This window comes from Bemisia tabaci, chromosome 3, assembly GCF_918797505.1.
Source record: "Bemisia tabaci chromosome 3, PGI_BMITA_v3".
In the NCBI taxonomy this organism is placed as follows: domain Eukaryota; kingdom Metazoa; phylum Arthropoda; class Insecta; order Hemiptera; family Aleyrodidae; genus Bemisia; species Bemisia tabaci.
The window spans coordinates 18,105,507-18,129,561 of record NC_092795.1 but is presented as its reverse complement, the minus strand read 5'-3'; the positions used below and the strand labels follow the sequence as shown (position 1 = coordinate 18,129,561).

The following is a 24,055-nucleotide window of genomic DNA, read 5'->3' as shown; positions in this document are numbered from 1 at the left end:
TTTATTAGATGGTAATTTACCTTGTTTTCCCAATTTGTATTTCTTTAGCGTAGGCGAGTGCTATACTATGACCATTTTGGCTTGATCATAGTATAGCACTCACCAACGCTAAAGAAATACAAATCAGGAAAACAAGGTAAATTATCACGTAATAAAGTCATAACTCAATGAACTTTTGATGAATATGACACCATGCACTCCTTTCAGACTTTACGAAATCTAGCAAACAAAAAGGTTTGTATCTGTTTTTTCTTCATATTTTTTTAACCTTGAACCTCACAGAGAGACAGAAGAAAATTTGAACAGTCGAATAGCTCTGACAACATGATGGTAAACATGACACTGGGAGGGACATTTGATCCGGAAGGGTTAGCAAAGTATAAAAAGTTGAAGAATACTTTCCTCAATGAATCATATCAATAAAAGATGAGGGCTTCTCCTAAAATATATAAAAAGGTCCTAAATACTGAATGTAAGTAGAGTAAGATAAGATAAGATAAGATAATTACTTTATTTTCACCCTTTGCAGCTTTATAAAGGGAGGTTTAACAAGTGCAAAACAAAATTCCTTTCCTTTTCATTTAATTAGTTATACGATTTTAAAACCATTAAAAATTACTGAGCATAAAGATGTAAATGGAGTAAAGGAATTAGAGGTAAAGCAGAACTGAAACAGAAAAAGTTCAGCATTTGCTTAAAATTTTAAGATCTACAGTGGAATAAACTCCTAGATAAAATGCATACCTGGGTTGGAGTTGGCGCCATTCATCAATGAATGTGAGGTTGATGGAGATTGAGTTAGATCCAGAGGCGGCTCCGAGGAGGCGCAGGTGGTTCCTGGTCCTGCTAAGATTAGTTTATTGGACTGCTCATCTGTCGGTAACGAGGGGGCAGGCTCTCTATTTGGAAGCAGAATGAGGCAAAAATATTTTAAGTGTTAACATCAGGTGGACTATCAATGCTCAAAATTTTAGCACTACAAAATCGGTAACCACAAGGAAATTCTCGTGTCCAAAACTCTGTTTGCATAAGGTAAAATAATATGTATTTGAATAACCTCTTGTACACAGAGTTGAGAAAACAATAGAATTGGCTATGACTAATAAATAATAATGCATCAAAAAATAATTCTTTCTGAGAGACAATTTTGCCCTAAAGAGCTGTTTTTCTTCATTGAGACATTTTTTTATTTTAATTGGAATTTAATGCACTATCGTCAAGCATGCCTTTCGTCAATCTAAAACCAGTGAGGACTAGTAGAAAGTAACTTTACAAGATCACCATATACAGATGCCAATACTGCAGGGAGAAACCCTGAATATCCAGACTTTTCTGCTAGATAGCTAAGCTGACAAACATACAATCAAGATAATCAAAAAGGTCCCAATTTTCCCCCTTGACTTTTACATTAAGATATTAAAACAGTTAAATTTCCATTCGCTGGTTTCTTTTGTTTTATGTTGAAAGTTCACCATTGAGTAAAGATGAGAAACGGAGCTCACAGAGGAACAAAGGTGCAATTCTAAAAAATTGAGTTGCTTTCAATTTATTTTTATCCTGAAAAATCAATTCCTCGACAATCAAGTTCAAATTATCATGATCCATTGGGATACCAAGAAATTGAGAACAACTCGAAGGTGAAATCAAATCAAGTCAAGCCAAACCTCAAAAAATTCTGGACACGCTGACATGTCTGTTTCTGAGCAAAAAAAAAAAAAGTGTAGAAGGAGTGATTAGAAAGATCTGAATTAAGATGGTGTTATAATTTATAATTATCAAAGATGGTTCATGCTGAATGCTATCAAGCAGCTACAACCTTCATGGTTCTGTATTTAAGTCAGACATCATGTAGAATTTAGAGAATATAATTTCATTTGAACATACCTGCGTTGTACAGTCGGATCTAGATTTAAGCCAAGCAACTGAGCCGCATACTCTCCCTGAGATGTCATATCTGCACCGGTGAAAGCACCATTATCAGAGCGCTTCAACCAATACAAGCGCTGAGAATGGGGTGTGTCATCCATCTGATGTCGATCCCATTGTTGTAACAAAAGGGAGTAGCACAAGAAGCAGGCAGCAACCTTGGAATGGGGAGAAATTAAAATTTGGAATGAACATGGAATACATGCGAAATAGATCACCCACTATAAATACACAAAATCAGAGGTTGAATAGTGATTGATTAGCTAAAAACAGATTCACAAATAATTTGGACGGGACATTTAATTTGGTGAACTTCTTTAATATTTCTACCTCTTTACCATTTTAAATCTACATCAGCAAAAGTTGTAAAAATATTACGCTTAATTCATTCAAACTGCCAATGATTAATTTAATAATAATTATGAATAAGTAGTTCTATGAAAAGAAAATGCTGGTTAAAGCATTGTCTAATTAACTATGCAATTTAACAGTTGTTGGAATTTTTAGCGCTACTTCAAATTTAATAACATGGCCAAATTTGATACCTTCAGGTAGGGGGAAGGGTAATAAGACAATGTTCTCCTCAAAATTGGTACCTTCCTATTCAATCTCTGAAACTTTAAAAAATATTAATGCATTTTTGAAGGGTTATGAATTATTTTAGTTGTGGATTTAACACCGTGGAGGCAAAACATTTAAATACTGAAAATCTTTGCTCCTTTTGTAAGTTTTATCTCAGAGGATAAATGTTACATAGGTTCTCAACTTAGCGACACTTTCCTCTGAAAACATTTTAAAGGAATATGAGATAGTGGGTTACTAATGAGTCATTTTAAAAATAATGAGCCCCTAGAGAAAATCAGTGAAGCAGCCCCAGTATTAGAAATAAGAAGGTATCCCATGGCAAGAGAAAATTATGAAGGCATTAAAAATCGATGTCAAGTCCCTTCAAGCCTGAAACTTTCATCTTTTCCTTGGAAAAATAGCAACACATACTGCGAAAAAATTTCGACTGACAGACAAGCAGTTCAAGAAAGATGCACTGAGAAAGCATTCTGCAAAAAAACAATGCAGGGTGTCTATGGACTTAAGGAAAAATAGTTTTCCAAAATTTTCAGATTTTCAGTGTATCAATGTTCCCTGACTTTTTCCATTGACAATTTGAATACATAGAGCTGAAAATGAAAACAATTTTACATTACTTTCATTTCAAATGACAGATACATGTCAGCCTTTTCTTCTGGTAGTATTTATTCAATTGACTAAAACTGCATTGAAAATTGTTCCTCAGATACTCATTCAGAGTGACACTTAGAGTATTGAGCCCTGTACCAGTTTCTTTGATTACCCATGGTCATTAATCCCTAGTGTTAGCTATTTTTGCAACAACCTCTATTCTAAATTATTTACACAAAATGGATTCTCTGTATGACACACATCATGCAGCACACTTACAACAATTTATTTTCCAAACTCTTCGGCTGGTTTCTCTACCAGCTGAGTTCAGTTATTTATTGAAAAACACGATATGACACCTGCAGAGAAGTCTAGTGTCTAACCATGTTCCGTCTGCAAGTGCTACAGAGTGCCAAAAACAAATAAGTACTCTGAATCAAACATTGCAATTAATCTTGCTGATGGTAAGACCTGATAGGTCTATCATCTGATGAGCTTTCAAATCGGAGGAATCTTTTGACTCCTTTGCTTTTTAGAAAGTGAACATGATTCAAACATCTAGGTTTCAAACTAAGGTTCAACAACGGCCAATCAATCAAGACTATGATGATACTTACGACTGAATCATGAAGAGGTCCAGGATATCCTGCCGGTGGTTCATGACAATTTAAGAATGGAAAAAAAGGTTCCGATGGATTTTCTGGGTTTGCCTTGACACGCAGCCAGTAATAGTCACGATGTCCAGCACTCCCACAAACGAAACAAACATTCCGAGAATGCACTTCTAAGGGCGTAGGAGCTTCACGTTTTATGTACATACTGTTCAGCTCATATGCCATTTCCTCCTACTGTCAGGACATTACCTCTTGACCTAAACAGAGATAACAATGATTAGAACAATGGGCAGTTAACGTTTTATCTTTCAGATCAAATTAAAATTTAAAAAATAAGTGATGAAAAGAGGGATTGTCTTGGTCGGGTGCTGAAGCTTCCTTTCCAAAACTGTAAAACTGTCTTTCTGACCTAGCTCAACAAAATTCCACTTCCTTTTTTTGTAATAAGCTATTGTACATATCTTAGTGGTAGAACTAATCTTATCTTGAATGGCCATCTAACGAGGGCAGAAGATTACTGTTCAGACATCCCCCAACTGTTTGATCCTGTTGTCTGTCCAAACAGTAATTTTCTGCTCAGTAATGGATTTATTTATTTTCCTTTGGATTCATCTCCATTGATCATGCAGTGGCAAGTAATTTTTACCGTTGTCCTGATACTTGGTTAGCTGGGATTATTTGATATCGATACTTAGGTCCAGTAGCTAATTAGCTAATTTAAGTTGGCTAGCAATTATGTCCAGTTGGTTCCTGCAATAAACTAAAGCAACCTGATCCTAAATTGCCTGTATAATTCTAATTGAATGGTACAACTTAAAATTTGTAAATGAGTAGTCACAGATCAAAACTGAGCTGAGAGAAGAATTTGGTAAAAAATGAGACGCAAGACTCAGGACATCAAAACAATCATGTTCCTTCTACAACTTTAGGTACGTCCAGCAAAACACTAGGGAACAAAAAGTAATTCGTGTTATCTTAGTAAAAAGAAGGTTACAAATTCTGAAGCTGATTCAGGATGAATCTACAAGAGGGATACAGCACAACAAGATTTCAGGTTGAAAAATCTACTGAGTACCTAGACTTTGAGTACCTTCCAAAAAAACTTGCAGATTCTGATAGCCTATTCAATGAAACTTACCTGGAAAATCCCTTACTACATAGTTTAGTATTCAAAATTAGAAAACTAAAGCCTCAATATGTAAAAATGACACATTACCACCACACAATGCATACAAATGCGCCATTAATATTAAGTGTTCGTGGACTAAAAACATATTGTTCTCCTGATGATCAACTGGAGAGAACTTTTAGGTATTTAGATTGGTCGTGGAAGTAAAAAAATTACCACTAGCAACTACTTAGGTATTGCAAGTCATTCCCTGGATATTAAATATTTACTCCAGGAGCATGGATATAAAATATCTAAACGGTGTGCTTAATCATCAGAACTCAACATCTAAGTAAAGAGCAAGGGAAGCTGGTGCATTAGTCAGCTCTAAAGCTCGAGGCTCAAAATAGGTGACCAGAATTCCTTCTGTTCGTAGAAGTGGTAGAGTTCTGTAGTAGAGTACCTACCCACCTTGGAAGTCTTTTCATCAAGCTCAAAAGTGTGAAGAGCACTTATATAGTTAAAACAACCACTTAGTACCCTTATAAGTGGTGGTAACATCTGTTTCTAGAGGTTTCAAAGGTGACTTCCCCTTAATTCTCCGGCAATGAGTAGCTGTACTCAGTTGCGTACTTACTCAAGGATACCAATTACGTTCCAAAAAACTTCTAATTAGTAGGTAAATAACAAGGGTGTAAGTTAATAAATGGAGTACTCTCTGCTAAAATATTAAGTCTCTGACTCTTCAGTGACAAAATTGAGTATATAACTTGGAAGCAGATGCTCGAAGTAAGAGAGGTTAGGTTAAACTGAACAGCAACATACAGAAATTACACAGAGACTAAGGTAACAAAAAGCAGGTCTTCGGTGCTATATTCTTTTTCTCTTGCAAATGACTCGGAAGGGAAAGTTTCCACAAATTGTAACGTTGATTTCACGTCACACCTAAGAAGCCTCGCCTACAACTTCAATAGACGTATTGGACTCTTGCTTCACTAATGCATAGAATTGATAAAGAATGAACTTCTGAGAAACAGTCTGGTGATTAAGCTATTGGAGATTGCGTGCATAATGATACATAGTAGTGCACGTAGGGGAGGATAATAAGATATGAAGCTGGCGCCTGGTAGAGCTGGCGAAATCATAGATACTAAGAGTGCGCAAAATAAATAACCAGGAAGAGAACACAATTAAAGCTGATTTGAATTTAGAAGGACAGTCCTCAGCTCCGATACACCCCCATGAAACATTTGAAACTTTACCCTTATTCAATGAGGCCCACTGGTGACAGGGGTGATGATAACAAAAGAATGGAGAGAGTACACTGGGGCAGAGTTAGGAGTAGAGAAGTCGAATGATCACTAGAAGTTGCACAGAACGAATTATTAAGTTCTCAAAATCACTAAAACTATAATGAGAGATAGAACTGATGATAAATTTATCACCCATACGAACTCAAGGTTTGATGAGCTCGGCTCCCTACGGTAACTGCTGAGAGCTGAGGCCAGAAAAAGTTTACTTACCAACAGAAGCAATAATCAGAGAATTCTGGGGATGAAAGAACACACTTCACACATCAATGGAGGTAAAATGACACAGAATGAAAAATACAAGTTACTTTTGAAATAAAGCCTAAATTGGTACACGCATTACGATCTGGTGCACTCCCTTACAGTTTTTTTTAAGGCTGGTTGCTCTCTTTTTTCATGGTTTTTCCATCTCTCTCTCTCCCTCTCTACCTATTTTCTTTTCACTCAGATTTAGAGCAAAATCGGAGTAAGTACAAAGTGAAACCAGTGGAACAGATTTGACAGATTTTGCGTAGTCTCGTCCTATCTGCAAACAATGTACACTTTGGCCTTCAGCAACTAAAAATTGTAGCAACTAGTTTCAAAAATCAGCAAAACTAGTCATGCATCCAGTTTCCAATTCAGTGCTGCCGTTCTCGCTCAGGGCTCAGCCCAAGATTCCGTGATTCGGAACTATTTTATTCCGATTATTTTCAAATATTCCGGGAAAAAGTTCCGAGATCGGCCAGGAATTAATTCCGATTCCTGACGCGGGATTTTCAAATGGTTTACCCGTTTTATAAGACGGCCACCCCTTAAAATCACTGTCAGGGCGTCATGAATATTAAATGAACAGTTCTCAACTGGTTTGGACGTAATTATGACGCCCTGACAGTGATTTTAAGGGGCGGCTGTCCTATAAAACAGTTAAATCGTTTGAAAAGCCCGCATTAAGGAATGGGAATTAATTGTAATTAATAATTAATTAATTGACATATAATTGACCATATCCCCGAATGAAAACTCTGCTTATTTTATTTTTATATAAATTGAAGATTACCTAAACATTAGAGATGTAAAAATAACACATTTAAATGGATCAGCCCATTTACTTGAAGCTTTTCTTTTTTTAGGAACATATAGGTTTTCCCAGCAGAAAAATATTTGCTGCTTAATAAATTTTCAGAGCACTTTTTTTTTTTCATTTATGCTACATCAACTTTTGAAATTTTTAGCTTTGAACTTGTTTTCTTCAGAGTCATTGCAATGCATGTGTAGTGTGTTGTATAGAAGCTCGACTGACACTTCCGTTTAGGAAAGGAATTTTTTGGTTTTAATGCATAAATTGGCTTTAATTTTCTAATAATTTATTTTCTTACTTGAAAAATAACAAACAAATATAGAAAAAGGACAAGGAGAAAAATAAGTACGGCTTGGACAAAAATAGACAAGAAATCACTGATAGTTAACTATTTACTTAAAAAAACTACTTAGTAACAAGCACCAAACATGATGTGAACAGTTGTTCAGTTCATTTCATTATTTTCATATTTGATTTTCTTTCTTGAGGTTATAGGTTTGGTAGAAAACCGCGGGAAGATGGATACGACACTCGAGAAAATTCTAGAAAACAGAATCCCCATTTCCAGAATGATCATTGCGAGAAAATGTCCAGATTAATCTCAATACCTCCGATGAAAATATTAAAAATTCCTACAAAAATGGCCTAAATTCCGGGAAAATCCGAAAAAAGGCAAAAATTTCGGGAAACATCCGAAAAAAGGCAAAAATTCCGGGTAAAATCCGAAAAACGCAAAAATTCCGGGATATTCCGAGAATTACAAAGATTCCGGAAAAATTCCGAGAAACTTCAAAAGTTCCGAAATTCGGAATTAATTCCGGGAAACGGCAGCACTGTTCCAATTGCTTTTCAATTTGGCAATTAGTTGCCAGTCAAAGATTACATTTTGGTTTGATATTAATCAGCAACTTGCAGAATACGAAAAGTGTAATCTTTGCTAAACTTTGTTTACTTTTAGAGGTTATGTTTTCGGCACGGGAGTTTTCGTGATTTTGAATTTCGATTTCGAATGTCATGATAGGGTTTATCTCTACTTACCGCAGTGTTTAATTATATAAAATTCTTTCAGTGTGTTGATATAATGAACTTCCCAATCTTGAAAAATGACAGACTGTTGAGAGCAGCCAAAGGTGAGGAAGTGGATAGAATTCCTGTGTGGGTCATGCGCCAAGCTGGAAGATATTTACCTGAATTTCGTGAGCTTAGGTCCAAACATGATTTTTTTACAATATGTCAAACACCAACCCTTGCAGCTGAAATCACTCTTCAGCCAATCGATAGATTTGACTTAGATGCTGCCATCATATTCTCTGATATTCTTGTGATACCGCAGCCTTAGGAATGACTGTTGAAATGAAACCAGGAGTCGGCCCTGTTTTACCCGAGCCCTTAATCAAGCCAGACGATATTTCAACCTTAAAAACTCCAGTAGATGTGCATTCAACTCTGAACTATGTCTTTGAAGCCATCACCCTTACAAGGCACCGACTGAATGGCAAAGTACCCCTCATAGGATTTTCAGGGGCACCATGGACTTTAATGTGCTACATGATTGAAGGAGGTGGTTCAAAAACTATGTCAAAAGCCAAACACTGGCTTTACAAATATCCAGCTGAGAGCCATACCCTCCTCAACATTTTAAGTGTGGTTGTCATTGATTACCTAGTAGGACAAGCTTCTGCAGGCGCCCAATTGCTTCAAGTGTTTGAGTCAAATGCAGAATATTTGGGCCCAGACATGTTTAAAAAATTTGCCCTCCCTTACATCAGTTCCATTGCGAAAACTGTAAAATCCAAGCTAAAGGCTCTTAACATTGATGTACCAATGACAATATTTGCAAAGGGTGCACATTATTGTATTCAAGACCTTTCAAATAGTGGTTACGATATTGTTGGTATTGACTGGACAATAGATCCCTCTGTTGCTAGACAAGCAGCTGGGAATAAAGTCACTTTGCAAGGAAACTTAGATCCTTGTGCTCTGTACAGTAGCAAAGAAAATTTGCCGAACCTTGTGAAAGAAATGGTTAGTAAGTTTGGCAAAAGTAGGTATATTGCAAATTTAGGTCATGGTATTTATCCAGATATGGACCCTGAAAGTGTCCGTATTTTTGTTGAGACTGTTCATAGCTTTTAGATTTTTGTGCCAGTCCTTTAATTTTAATAAAATAATTCCAACATGCTCACAGGTCCACTTTGTTACATTTGTTATTACTTGTGCATATCAATTGTTCTTCTTATCTGAAGTGCTTGTAGCAAGTTACAAATTGTATATTTTCCCCCTCTCTTCAGTAACTTGTTTCCACTTCAATCATATTTGTATTTGTCATATATTTTATTATTATACTGTTAATTTACATCAACTTTTTGGTCATTTTCCTTCCCTCCCTTAACTTTCTAAATGGATACGAAGAATCATGTCCATCTGCTTGTAATAAGCTTACTCAATACCATGGATTTCACTTTCAAATGCAAATCTGTCAGTGGCTGAGGTCAAAGGACATGCCCATGCACTTCAGCATTGGGACTTAAATCGTCATTAGTTACTATTTTATGGTTTGATCAATGTTATTTCCGTAAATATTTTTTTTAAACTGACTTCCTTTCTTGGAAAATTAAGAGAATGTACTCAATTCTCACATTAAGAAATTAAACTAAAAATCAGGTAACATACATTTCCTTTTGTCAATTATTGTACATTATGCTCTATTTCTAACTTTTTTGACGACATATTATTTCATGACTTGTAGCACACAAAATAGATTTCATGTTATGAATGGCAAAGGGCAAGTTCCTCAAATTAAACAAGTCTTACAGAACCCCCCTCCCCGTTTGAAAATTGTCTTGGAATTTTTTGGAGAGCAGACCCCTCTAAAAAGAAGATTAAGGGACCCTTCTAAAATGAGGAGCTTGGAGGGCTAAGTGAATAAGTGCAGTTTTTAAGAAATAGAGACAAAAACAATTTCAACTAAAACTAGTCTTGAAATATATTCTGAGAAAAATTCACTCCTGCACTCCAATTTTGAGACATCAAAAAGTGAGATCGAATTATTTTTCTTCCATAAGGATCCATGTAATTTTGAAACTTCGAAAAGGTGATTCTCACAATAGCGAAAACTGCACTTGTGCGCCTTATCCTCCAAGCTCCTCGAGTTAAGGAGGGAAATGTTCATAAAAGGATGCCAGGTTTTTAAAAAAGTGCTGAGTGAGACCCCATGAATCTGTAGGGAGGAGTCCCTGTGGTGCTCCTTCAGTCAAAGATTAGGAGGCGATTGCCCCTATAGCCGTCTGGACCAGCCAATTGCTACCCCCTTCTCATGTTGTCCTCCGAGACTGAGAGTCTAACTTTGGTTTATCTCTGTACATGGTACATTTTCCGGGTGATTGAGTAATACTCCTTAACTCTGGATCATTTAAAAACTCGCATTTAATCTTAAGTGTCATTCAGGAAAAAAATAGTCTGAATTAGTGAAACTGAATTGAGTTTTTATTGAGATCAATAAAGTAAATACTTTGACTTCCTGAAAATATTGCATTTCAACTTCTGTTGGAATGATATCTCTCATTATAAAGAAACTGCTAAAAAAAGCAATTCTTTAAAAATATTTTTACCTGAAAATTTATTGCAATTTACATGTACTACCCAGTTAATATAAAAAGTTAATGTTTAAATATTTTTGTTTCTATCAATTTCTGATGTGAGTGTGAAAAGTAGAAATACATTTCTAAAAACATGAATGATATTCATACCTAAACTTAAAAAGGTACTAAAACATATTACTGGATACAAAACTTAAAAAACATGGTCTCCTATGCAGTAGACTAAAGGAAGGTTTTTAAGTTTTCGGATTTTTTGTTAAAATTCAAAATTTTAAGAATACTTGCTTACTTACTGGGAGTAAAGTACTAAAAAATATATCGATATTATGTACAAAAACAAACACCTCTATTGGGATGTCACAAAATTTGTACTTCTACTGGATTTTCCCATGGGAAAGAGAGTATTTCTTACTGACTGGGCTTTTTTTTAACAAATTTTTGGAGAATATTTTTGACAGAACGAAGTTTATCATACAAAGATTTTATGGTGAAAACCCGTCATCCTTCAAATGTTCAGAATGTGAGAGAAAATCTGCAGCTTCATGATACAACTACATAGTTTTAGAGTTTTGCCATTAATGTGCAGTCGATTTAGCGGACGGATGATTTTTTAACATGTTCTTTGCTTTATTTCTGCGACTAGAAAATTGATGAAAAAATCTCTCACTGATCTTTCTTCGAATCACTCGTCCTGGCTTTACTTTTTACTCTTGTCTTTGGTTACTTTTGATGCTTGATCCATACAGTCTCTAGATTCTGAGAAAATAAGCACCCACCAAAACATCAGCCAATTGGGTAGGAGAATGCTTGTCGCCACTGTGAAAGGCCAACTACCGTAAACAAAGGTGTCTACTACGCTTAAAACTAATGTTGTTTTGGTAGCACTCACTGCTCTCTTCAAAATTGTCAGGTAGCTCAAATCCATAAAAGTAAAGCCAGTATAAAATAAAACGGCCCAAAAAAGGAGAAGCAGAGGATGCAGGAGAAGCCACAGCGTCTTTTTATAAAAGCTAAAACAAAACAACAAAAAAACGAAAACGATCAATAAAAATTATCAATATATGTACTACGAGGTAGTATATTTTGTGTTGAAGTTTTCAAAAGAATATCGATGGTCAAAGTGGGAACAATACGTCTCCATGGCGATGTTTAACAATTTCCTTTGAAAAACAAGGCAACTTTATAGCTTGAAATATAAACAGAACATTCTACTAATTGAGAAGAAAAATCAAAGAAGTTTTCAAGAAAATACGTTGACTAGTTTTTACAGGAAGTCTGCAATGTTGCAAAATGAGCTACAGAGTTCCTCACTCTGGCCATCTATATTCATCCTCTTAATACTAATGTGATGAACATAGTATAACATATTTCATTCATCTGATAACTAGCAGTTTGCTTTCTCATTACTACAAGCATTTTTTTCTCCTTAGAAACAATCACAGACCAAAAGAAAAATCATATCAGTAAAATGCACATACAAGGTGAGCAACAGACACTACACAGCGACATACAAGGTGAGCCAGACAGCACCAGGTTTTTTTCTCTGTTACTTTAAACCGCATGAAGTCAAGGACTTAAGTCTGAAACTTGGCATCATCACACTTAAAGATTCTAAAAAAGCGTTTTCCATAGAAATGGCAGCTGCCAGAAGCTGCTGTTCATGTGAATACAGCTTTAGGTAAATAAAGCACTAACTTGACTGATAAACTTTGAAGAATAGCAAAGAAAAGTCAAATTGCCAATCATTTGATTAGATTACACGCCAGACCTCTGAAAATACTTCAGCCTCCTATGATTGGACTGAACATTCCTCATGCCAAAAGGCCGTTGCGATGTCAATAATAGGTGTTCATTAAAGTTGTGTAACTCAAAATTAGCGAGACTTAGAGACCCTCCATAAGTGCTCCCAACACAGGACTGAATTTTCATCAAGGAGACCCTAAAATTTGCGGCTCGAGGAACTTGACTTGCAATTTTGAGTAATAATAAATTTTGGGTAATTTTTAATTGAGTTTATAGAGAAAAAAGATAATGACGTCATGAAAAATGGTTCGAACTTGTCAAAAAGAGAACTAAATTTTTTGGCAATTATCAGGGAGAGGCCCCCCAAAATACTCTTCTGTACATACTTCCTTCCGCTGTGAATCTTGCGGGCATGGCAAAAAATCAAATCCAGCCATGCCTCTGTATTGAAAAAAATTCAATTTCAATGTTTCCCAACATTTCCTAGCAGGGAGAAACACTCACCCTATCTCCTCAGTGACTGCTGAGTTATTTCATCTTACTCCTAAATTGAGTGAAACAGAAATTATTCTTACCTATTCTTCTTCGAGTCGATCAGGATCGCTGGTAAAACATATATTGTTGAAGCTATGAATGCTAATGAAAAGTTATGCATTGCAACACAAAGTAACAAGGTTGCCAATTCATTAAGAGCCAGAATATTTAACAATATCCAATTGTTGCTGATACGGAAGCTGAAATCAAATAGCATGAGACTGGGTAAGCCAATAATTCTATTACTCATTGCACACAAAAAAATAGAGTCAATTCAATATTTTTTCTTTTTTTTCATATAAAATGGAAGAGATTAAAAGATGAAAGCTCCTGCCTAGAATTCAAGAGGTAGAATTTGGTTACCTGAGAAGCGAGTGGGTCACTTAACAGCAAGCTGAATACAATGAGGATGCTGACATTTTTTTAAATTAAAAAATAAGCAATTAGCGCTTTCCATATTGGTTGGTTTTAACTTCGCACTCCTAAAAATACCCAAGTCTACTTAAGAAAATATTTTCTGGTCCTGCACAATTATTTTTTGAAAAACTAGATTTTTCTTAAAAAGCTTGCAAGTTCCATGTACAAGAGACACAGTGGCGTGGCGTGCTTTGCGATCTATGGTTATTTCCCCATTTGAAGCTACGGTAAATAATCGATTATTAAAGTGTTCAGGAAATATCAGGAAAATATTTACACTTCAAATAATCAGAAGTTTCTACTGCTTATGATAAGAGTCAAGATCTAATAATTGATCTGAGATTGACAACATCATCCGTGATATTAATTGTATTTTTAAAGGAAACAACCAATGAGCAATTTGTTCATTATAAATATTTAAAATATTCATTGAGAAATAACTCACCATCTTTTAATTACTAAAGGAAACACCAGACTAATAATCGAGAAAGAAGCTAAGACGACCAACAGAGAGTCTTCAGTTGAAAAATAGCCCAACGAAGTAAATTTTTGACATAAATAGAGTAAGTTCATCCCAAGGAAGTGTGTCATTAGTATCACACTACCGACTCCAACTAAATTGAGAGTCTTAGGATCGTCTGCAGCAACCTAAAAGAAAAGAAATACAGAAGTTAGGAGAAATGATAGAGCAGACTAGACAAGCATAAAAAGGTTGAAAATCCAGACTACTAGATGAATAGTGCAATTTTCTACATGACTACACTTACAGAAGAAGTCTTAGTGATTCCTTAAGATGATAACTTTTTCTAGTGGTACATCATTACTCCAGTTGAAAGGTAGCTCCATTTATTTTTTAGGCATACACTGCTAAGAGCCTTATGTTTCATCAAAGAGCAGACACGCTTTTGAAAATTGTCTTTCGTCATGATAAATAGCTAAAAATGTTCTGATTTTTTCCACTTAAATGCCATTGCACTCTTGATTTTGCTTCGAATTCTGGAGGCACAAAAAAACCTAAATACTTTCATTTAAGACCGAAGAAAAATCGGATTAGCTTTTATTTTAAAGTTTTATGGGCTTGATTGTCTACAAATGGCTATTTAGGATAGATATTTGAAGAACATTGTAGGTTATAAAATTCTTTAAAGTTGAAGGGCATAGGGGGCCCCATAAAAAGTATTCCCTTCACTGTACAATGTGAGCTGTAGTTTATCCAGGAAGGATTATCAAGAATGAAAACCACTGTTGTCTTGTTTTGATCTTTGACTTTACAGTTAGTTAATTCTCAACTGCATATAAATACATATGCAATAAACATTTGAATTTAAAATATCTAGAAAATTTGTTTTCTATACATCCCTAATGTAGTATGCATCAGGTGATGCTGGAAACTGAATTTTCAAATTAATATAGGCTATGCTATGCAATCTTGGCTAAAAGTGATACTATGGATCAATACTGCCAACTTCGGGTGGTTCTCTAACAAAAAGAGCAAAATAAATCACTAGAAATATAATGAAATACAAAATACCATTTTTAAAGTCTTGATAGAAGCATCGTCTTTTGGTTTAGAGGTGTCACGTTTCCCATTTATTTGAATCTGCAGCCAGGTCACATAAGATTTTGCGAACAAAGCAGCAACTGATACCCCAAGAGATATCATGTAATTTCCTGAAAGGGAGAAGTAGGTAAGTGGGATTTTAAAAAATGCAAACATTAATATTCATGTTCGTCACTCTTACCATGCACTCTGACACTTTGCACAACACCCAAACGCCACACGCCCCTGTCTCCCCAAAAGTCATCGAGCAACTAACATCTTAGAATCTCTTTGTTGACGCCCTGCCAACATTCCTTCAAGGGATTTCCCCGTCTCCTTTTTCCCGAGGGTACCCAATCCAAAACTAGTTTAGGCAATCTCTACTGTGACATTCTTTGAGCATGTCCCTACTACTTGACATTGACATGATGTCTACATTTATAAAAATAGATTAGACATTTATTTAGTCTCCATTTTTTGGGGTGAAAAACGGTGGCAAATTTATGAGCACTAAAGGAACAAACGCTACAATAATTTTGTGATTTTTTACCAGCATCTCAAGGAAAAATGCTTATAAAATACGCAGCATTGAGGCGGCTACAGGAATGGATTAAGCTGAACCTCAGCTCCTTGATTACTATCATTAGCATACTGCAATTTAGTTAGAATGCATGTTAGTGTTTCAACTGTGGCAAGAGGGAGATCTGTGTTCGTGTACAAAAATGAGATGTAACTTAAAACAGAATCTGTTTCTGCAGATAGAAGAAAGGAGACAAATAAATAAAAATATTTACCAATTGAGACATATCTGTCGCTAGCAGGAAGAAGATAGAAAAAGTATGATTGATGGAACCTTTCCAGAAGATTGTTCAGACTTCTAAAAATACCCTCAACAACACTGCGGACAAAAAACATCAATTAGTAAAGTACAAAAAAGCTATTAAAAAGAATGGAGCCTAATTTAAAAAATAAAAAAATCGGGGTAGGTGCACTTTCAAGACAAATTTTTCTTAGGAAGCATGAGAAAAAACAAAAAACTGTGATGCTTGAGTAAAAATGCGCATTCTTTAATATATATGGAGAACAAAAGCACTGCCAAGAAGTTTCCCACCTATTTTAGTTGGCTTTCCTTTTCTGCTTGAAGCCGAAAAGCCCTGAATGGGTGCTTCAATGGTGACCACTCTTAGAGAAGGTCTGTATTTTTTCAAAATTAGAAGATTTTGAACTAAAATTTGAAGGAAATCTAAAGAAACTTTATAACTTACCGTCCCAGCTGATGAAACGTTATGTATTTGACGCGGTTACCATGTTCATAGCCTTCTAATGTTAAAGCTTCAATTCCAAACCTGAAAGTTCAATTATTGAAATTAGACGAAATCAAAAATCGACTTTCATTGGTAAAGAATTTTTCTAAATTTGTAATTTGATTTTTCAGCTCCATTTGGTAAGTTACGACCGGTTTTTTTTTTTTTTTTTTTTTTTTTTTTTTTTTTAAACAACATGTAGACTAATTGTAACAGTTTTTTTTTATAGGAAATTTTATGTTCATTCATCAAAATGTTCCCATTCTCAAAGAAATGGATAAAAATTCCTGGAAAAATTCATCCCCTAATTTCATAAAATAAATTGAAGAAATAGGTGCAAATTACCTATGGAATAATCCATGATTGCCATTGGGTACTCCAGATGCTTGAGTTGCCACCATTGATACCAAAGTATTCAACTTTGAGCGCCATTCTCCCACAAAATCATTAGGATGAGACTGTAACAGAGGAAAAATAAAAGACCAATAAATTTTTTAATAGTTATCGAATGTACGATTTTGTTACAGTTGAATTTATCTGCTGTGGAAAACAATTGTGCAATACAATGTACATACCTATTCTACCAAAGATATCCTCGGCGTAAATCCGCAATCACATAACTCGTTTGAGGAGTCTGAAAATCTCCGCCTCTATGTTATTTTTTTATAGGAGAACAACTCAACATCATTCCTTGAAGTTTTAGCAGAATTTTCTTCCCACAGAGAAGAAAAATCAAGGCAGTTTTAAAGAATTGCTGTTGAGTAGTTTTTTGTTGAAAAAATAAAGTATGACAGGAAGTTTGCGACGCCTCAAACCGAGTTACATGATTGCTGACTTACACTGTTGAATTGTGTGATACAATGCACATACCTAGTCTACCGAAGACATGTTGAGCAACTATTCAGATTGTTCACTTTGCCAGCAAATGAAGTGAATCAAATGCTATTAAGCTAGTAAATTCTGTATAATGAGATCTTAAAATGGGATGTAAATGTTTTTCCAACGAATAATCTAGGGAAGGTTGCGGAGAAAAATTATTTGTTGAATAGCCTATGGTTGAACTACTAGATCAGCATTCAATCTTAAATTATGCTCTCTACAATAATACAATGGGGTTTTTTTTTCAAAGCACTTGATACCTGCACTGATTTTCTTTTTTTATGATATCATGTTTCTGATTGCAAGTGAGGTAAAAACAAATTGAAATTTTTCAAAAACAAATGGTATTTGTTAAAAAGAGAAACAGCGCTACTAACACTTGAATCCTTGTTGTAGAAAGTGTGTTTGATTCCTTCTTTGGCACACATTCGATGCACAAGATTGAATAGATCTAGATTTGGAAGCTGTCCATTCAATCCTGATATTTTCACATCAATGCGAGAAAGTCTACGACCATGAATTTCAAGGTTTATAGCAGCTTGAATCGGTCCGCCTCTGCCATCAATGTCACCATAATCCACAGCTCCTCCCAAACCACATGAAATACCATGGTAGGCTTCTAACCAAGCTTGCACACCCAGCTGCTCATGCTCTGTTACCAGAAATATTATATCCTTAGCCCAGTATTTTTGCTCTGTAAAAGAAAAAAGATGAAATTGAAACAACAAACCATTTAACAGATTCAAAAGAAAAATCTGGTTATAATTTGTTTTAAATGCAGGATTTCGAGTCAGAATCTTCCCTACATTTACAGACAAGTCGTATCTCAATACATTTTACCTTTAAAATTCAGGAAAAAACCATTTATACCTAAGGCAAAAAAAAAAATAAAAAAAAAACTCCTGAATCACTTTAAATATAAATAAATCGACGTATGCGAAAACGTCCGTTGTCCAATACAGGGTTTCATAATTGCGGTGGGTTTCTTTTGTCCCACAACACTGGTGAATAGGATCAAACTCTTTTGTAAACGTTTAATTACACTTAGGGGATTATTTATAAAACTGTTCTTTATTCCTAACGTCTTAAACCATCTTGTGTTGTTAAGTTACAACGAAATTGTCCGCTCAAAATCTGAAACATCATCTTGGACATCGGACGTTCTTACATACTTCGATTCAAATGTCATCAATTTTTTTTCCTGGTTGAAAATTTTTGATTGGAGTTCCTGATGTCTGGCTGAGAGGTCAATTTTTTTTCTTAAATTCAAGTCTGATAAGCTTGTTATATTTTTTTCCATATTTTTGCTCGTTTTCAGAAAATCTCATTCAGGAAATTATGCCTCTTTAGTTTCTGCAAAGTGCATCTTTGTTGCTATGTATGCTCATACTTGGGCAATGACATCTGATTTGGAAAAAAAAAAAAAAAAAAAAAAAAAAAAAAAAAAAATCCAAAATTGTTTGCAGCCTAGCAGAAAAGAATAATACATTAAGTAAAAGATGAGAAATACTTATTGTCCTAAAAGAAATCTTGATTGAAAAATGAATTAATTGCCTCACTTACTGCCGAAAAAATTAATTAGTCCTAGCATGAGAGCAAGTCCTGGCAAAGTTGTTGGATTTGTGCTACTAGGAGGCCTGAAAAAGAATAAAACAAAAATAACACTCAGAATAAAAGACATAGTGAAAAACAGACGCAGAAAAAGAGATACGGACAGAGGAGACTTTAAAAAATAAAATAAAAAATACACTAGGTAGGTAGTGATAATATTTTGAGATTTGTGTTTTCATAGTACAACTATCGATGCTCTAAACATTTCCACCAATTTTTAGAGATATCTCGTGAGTCAATCATTAATCCTGACTCAAATATGTAAAGAGTAACAAGATTTCATTTATAAGCGAATCTGCTCAACATATCAACTATACAAGCGTATTTCCCAAGACTTCATACATAACTATATTTTTACATTAAATATCAAAATTAAGAGTACTGACTCCGTTTCGATCAAAATCAACATTTAGAGTCTCCAAAATAAGCTTAAGATTTGCGAAGTATTTTTACTTTGACCAAAATCTTAAACTAAATAACTGACTGAAATTGAGTTTTATGGGATCCCAGCGAAACATCAACTCTAAAATGAGCAAAATTGTGGACTTGCAGAATTAAAAAAGAAGCAAAACAAAAAGTAGCATGGTAATACTATTCCCAACAAGCTTCAGGAAACAAATTTCACTCTAAAATATAAAATGAGAAACTAACCTGTACGGAAGAGATAACACAACAGCTTCCGTGCTCGCTCCTCGTGCTGCTCTTAGTATTCCATAAATATTGGTTCCAGTGTATTTCTGTAACACAAATTAGACCTTCAGGAGTCATACAGTGAACAAGAAACTAGATCAAAGAGATGACCAAAAAGCTAGTCATGGGGCTTTGTTGTTTGTTGAGAGACAGACAAAATAAGAGAAGCAAATTTACCAAAATTTTGGCTCAGATGCTTGGACAGTTAATGTGACGGAAAATATCAACAAGGTAAAAATCGAGCCTCTTCCTCGGTGGAAATATTAATGAACACTTTGTTTTTTTCTTTCTTGTACAAGCCCACTTCTTTAGAGGATAGAGCAAATTTTGCCGAGTTGGTACTTCAGAAGGGACCCTCAGAATTAATATTCATACTCTGCAGTAAGCTTTGTCTCCACGGGCAGTTTTCAAGAGATATATCGCAGTGTTGAATCGCACAAAAGAAACTTCCGAGATTTTCTGCTGTTCCCTTCTCAGGATGGGGCTAATACATTCTTCCAACAGAGCAAAACTATCATTATAGTTTAGTTATTGATAGTCAATATTTCTTGCCATTTTCATAAGTGCAACATTTCGCTGCCACAAATTGCTAAATTGCAGGGAAACGTCTCATGGAGAAAAGGCCCTATTTTATGGACAGGCATTCATGTGTAAGTGTAGTTCTGACTTTTACTGCCGTCATGATATTTTGGTTGGGTACTTTTGATTTAGTCTTCTTTCTATTCATGTTCATGAGTATCAATATATTTGTTTTTACAACGATCTTCAGAAAGTTGAATCATCTTTGTACTTGAGGTTGGTTTGATAAAGTAAAGAAAACTTCATGATCATGAGTCTATAGATACAGGACAGTCAATTTTTTTTTTTTTTTTTTTTTTTTTTTTCATAGAACCCGTGATTTCATTTTGAGAAAACCTCACCTGTTCCTCAGCAGGTGCCTGAAAAGGATATTTTCACAAAATTTGCCATTATTATAATTAAATTTTTTTAAGGAGTGAGTGCTTGAAGTAAATATTTGTACTTTGAAAAGGTAATATTTTTTAAAAACCTCACCACAACAGTCAATTATCTTCAGTGACAGGTATTTAAACCGCCATTTTACGATTTGAGCTCAGACTTTCGTGATTACCTGTTTTTTGCCTAATGGATAGTTCAATGTAAAATTATGAAGGTAAGTATCAAGTCCGAACTGTCTAAACTTCGCAACTATCCATGATTGAGGAATAGAATTCTGGTGGGCATCAGCTTCAACTTCCAATTCCTCCATGACCCTCTTTGCCACACCATCATCGCTGTAATCTCCTTTCACTAATCCTGGTAGCAGTGCATTCTCAGAGAAATATGTTGCTGCAAAAAAAAGAGGAAGTGCTACTTACTACTTGAGAAGAAAATTAATGAGAGAGAATCATTAACACTTCTCCAATATAATCACCTTAATTATCATTTAAATTTTTCTTTTTCTTTTACTCATGAAACAATCCTGTGTGAACTACATGTGCAACAATACATGGTGCATGAAATATTAAAGCAATGACCAGGGTTTTAGAGCTGGGAAAGAAAAAAAAAGTCAAATGTCACATCAACTTGTATGCGTCAATCATTAGCTGGACATTGGTTACCGCATAAATATATGCTGAATGGTGCCATTTTCTGATGTGACATTTGTCTCCTTATCCCTTTCCCCAGCATGTTTAAAAGGGTAAATTCAGGCATTTTGATTCTATGTATCTCCTTTTTTTCAATGAGTGACTTAATACATAAACTTCATTCAGGTAATTTCCATGCCATTTCCTGAAAATAGAATTGACAGAAAATATATTTTTGTTTCTAAAATGACTGTGAAGTCAAAACGCCTGAGAATGAAGGCAAAACTACAGCGGGAAGTAGTGCAGCTATACTATCGGTTACATTTCCTTCTTTGAACAGATCAAATATTCAGAAAAAATTGCAAGTAGGGCATTTGCTATTAGGAAACTTAATAGGAAATAGATAGGGAGTCCCTCATGTTTTACTACCATTCTAACGTGGATTCCATAATTAGCTATGGCATACAATTATGGGCTATACAACATGCCAGAGATATTCTTTTAACTCAAAAAAAAATCTTAAGAATTATTGCAAACAAAAAAAAATTTGACTCTTGTAGAAAACTATTCCCAGAGTTCAATGTGATGACTGCCTTCTCTAGGTATATATATTCAACAATAAAGGAATCAATTAAATTAGGCTACATCATCAAAGAAAAATTAATTACTAATAATCAAATACAAACCAGAAATATCCTAGCAAAAATTGAAAAAAAACGGGGGAAAAAGTAGACTGGATAGCTTAGAAAGCAGAGGTATCAGATATTTTAACAAGCTTCCCAAGCCATTAAAAGACTTTTCATTAAATCAGAAAATTCAAATCTATTCCTAAATAACATAAAAAATTACTTCATAGAAAACCCTTTTTACGAGTTAAAAGAATATCTCGACGCAAATCTCCCCAATCCCTAAATTGCCTGAATGTAGTCCCCTAAGTCTTAAGTCTTAGTTCTTCATTTACTGTTTTCTTTTTTTTTTTTTTTTTTTTTTTACTTGTTTGTTAAAATTTTGTTACATTTATTTGATGTTAAATTTTGTTCCATTAAATTATTTGACGAGTGTTAAGCTCATAAATTTGTATGAATTTCATGAGGCTGTTGCATTAATAAATATATTATTATTATTATTATTATTATTAAATATATCAATGACTGCTACTTTAAAGCTCAGAAAATGTTAACGCTCAAATGTTATCAACAAGATATAAACATACGGGATTGCATTTTTCAGTCCAGTTAACCTAGCAAGGCAACTATTCGAGAGCTCCTTCCTCTGAAGTTTGCTTGAAATTATGTGAACTTTAGATATGAGAGGATAAAGAAACATTAAGTTATCACTGCTGAAAATGACAAATTGACCTGTAAGTGGACTCAGCTTTTATCTGGAGGAGGCTGCTTCAAAATTGATACATAACTCTGCAGCTTTGTCCAGACTTTTTAGAGGTACATAATTTTTTTTTCTCTTGCAGGAGGAACTCGATAATGTACTAAAAGCCAAAACACAGGTGCCGAGCCTTAGCGTTATGTTCTGATTTCATGTTGGTAATTTCATTGAGCAATTAATGAGTGATTGCTATCCCCTAACGAAGCATAAAAATTACAATAAAAGCTTCTTACCTGCGTTGAATTGGTTGTGCGCCAGTAAAACAAACCAAACAAGGGATGACAGGAAAAGGAGTACACAGATTTTTCCATGATGATTCAAGAGTATTTGAATAATTTTACCTTGGCCAGTTGTTGGATCAGTTAAAAGACCCATTGTAAAATGTCTGAAAGAAAAAAAGATGAAGTTTTGCAAAAACGTAGCCGAAAAGAAATCAGAAACTTCATAGAGACATTAGCAAAAAATTGTAGTTCCAACAGTTTATAGTTCAAAATCAAATTCGTCATACCTAAATGGTTAGGGCGTTACTTAATCATCTGATCAATCAGCTTCTTTTTGACTGCTAAACAATTACTCATTATTTGTAATAAATTGATAAAGAGAAGGATGAATTTCTAACAAAACATAAATTAATGATTTCATTTTGAAATGTGATGAGTTGTTCATGATGAATTTTACAAAACTTAAATTCAACTTTGCTCAAAATTTAAACACAATCCTTCCAAGTAAATTAACTGATAAGAGAGGCGCTCATTGTCAGGGTGAGTTTTTCACATCGACTTCGATAGCTAAGAGTTTATAAAAAAAGCAGGGATGAGCCTGTATGACCTCACATGGACTATTGTGAAAATAATGCAGATTTTGAGAATAGAAGACGGAGGGAGACAGGTATTAAAATCGGCATTAAACTATGTGAGGCACATACACCACTCGTTGAGCGGTTCCAGAGGACTTAAGATCTGCTACCAGCAATAATGGCTTGACCTGGCAGTAAAAGACTATCAATATATTTCAAGTGACACAGTTCAATTAAAAAGGGTAGAAAATAAAGAGTTTCTGACCTGGTTTTTGATTCTAAATGTCTCTTTTAGGAGGCTTCTTCGTTTCCCTCACACCCTCAACACTGAATTACAATCACAGGGATAAGTCATGCTTAATGAATACGGTAGGAGGATATTAATGGATCAAAATTTTCATACATAACGACATGATAGTTGATAAGAGACTGAATTTTGTGTTCTAAAACGATAATTTCTTTTCTAATTCACTGGATTCTGTTCCGGTAAAGGGGTAAGGAGACGGCATCGCAAAGATTGAGGTTATGTTTATGTTTACACAACAAGACTTACTAATTATCGGCAACACTGTAGAAGGCTGATGTTCGCGCTCGCCACTAGTATCAGCGACAGTATCAGCAGCACTAAGTTTCTTAAGTTACTAAAGTTTTGCGACGTAACGGCCGGCTCTACGGATTTGCAGGATAATGCAAATTGTTACGGACTTTGGTATTGACTGATTGAGTAACCGCGAGTCGTGTGCGTCCTTCGCGTCTCTCGTGCCTTGCCGGTGCCGTGC

General features: G+C 34.9%; 3 protein-coding genes across 6 annotated transcripts in view; 1 reads left to right on the top strand and 2 right to left on the bottom strand.

Annotated features, from left to right (window-relative positions):
* The window catches only part of LOC109044252 (uncharacterized), a 70,018-nt gene extending 63,317 nt beyond the window's left edge, over nucleotides 1-6,701 (bottom strand). The window contains exons 1-4 of one of the 3 annotated variants that reach the window (XM_019061873.2): nucleotides 6,348-6,701; nucleotides 3,720-3,973; nucleotides 1,885-2,084; nucleotides 745-899 (exon numbers count right to left, since the gene is read on the bottom strand). In XM_019061873.2, coding sequence (XP_018917418.2) covers nucleotides 745-899; nucleotides 1,885-2,084; nucleotides 3,720-3,941 — 577 coding nt within the window. In that variant the 5' untranslated portion in view covers nucleotides 3,942-3,973; nucleotides 6,348-6,701. Of the gene's footprint in view, nucleotides 1-744; nucleotides 900-1,884; nucleotides 2,085-3,719; nucleotides 3,974-6,086; nucleotides 6,324-6,347 lie in introns of those variants that run through there. The other 2 variants (XM_072297956.1, XM_019061874.2) reach the window with 2 other exon arrangements.
* Nucleotides 6,702-8,129: 1,428 nt separating this feature from the next.
* Nucleotides 8,130-9,556, top strand: Urod (uroporphyrinogen decarboxylase). Its single transcript, XM_019062048.2, is given in 2 exon segments — nucleotides 8,130-8,525; nucleotides 8,528-9,556. Coding segments are annotated over 2 exon segments (1,053 nt in total). The 5' UTR covers nucleotides 8,130-8,275; the 3' UTR covers nucleotides 9,331-9,556.
* Nucleotides 9,557-10,658: 1,102 nt separating this feature from the next.
* Nucleotides 10,659-23,813, bottom strand: GAA1 (glycosylphosphatidylinositol anchor attachment 1). Of its 2 annotated transcripts, none has more exons than XM_019062049.2 (13): nucleotides 23,542-23,813; nucleotides 22,714-22,865; nucleotides 20,641-20,858; nucleotides 19,473-19,558; nucleotides 18,774-18,847; nucleotides 17,588-17,904; nucleotides 16,677-16,789; nucleotides 16,293-16,373; nucleotides 15,822-15,925; nucleotides 15,019-15,158; nucleotides 13,933-14,135; nucleotides 13,112-13,270; nucleotides 10,659-11,803 (listed from the first exon to the last, which is right to left on the bottom strand). In XM_019062049.2, the coding sequence occupies exons 2-13, from the start codon at nucleotides 22,853-22,855 to the stop codon at nucleotides 11,491-11,493; spliced, it is 1,950 nt and encodes a 649-aa protein (XP_018917594.2). In that variant the 5' UTR covers nucleotides 22,856-22,865; nucleotides 23,542-23,813; the 3' UTR covers nucleotides 10,659-11,490. The 2 variants fall into 2 exon arrangements, with proteins under 2 accessions (XP_018917594.2, XP_018917595.2); XM_019062050.2 differs by lacking the exon at nucleotides 23,542-23,813 and adding an exon at nucleotides 23,406-23,517.
* Nucleotides 23,814-24,055: the final 242 nt, after the last annotated feature.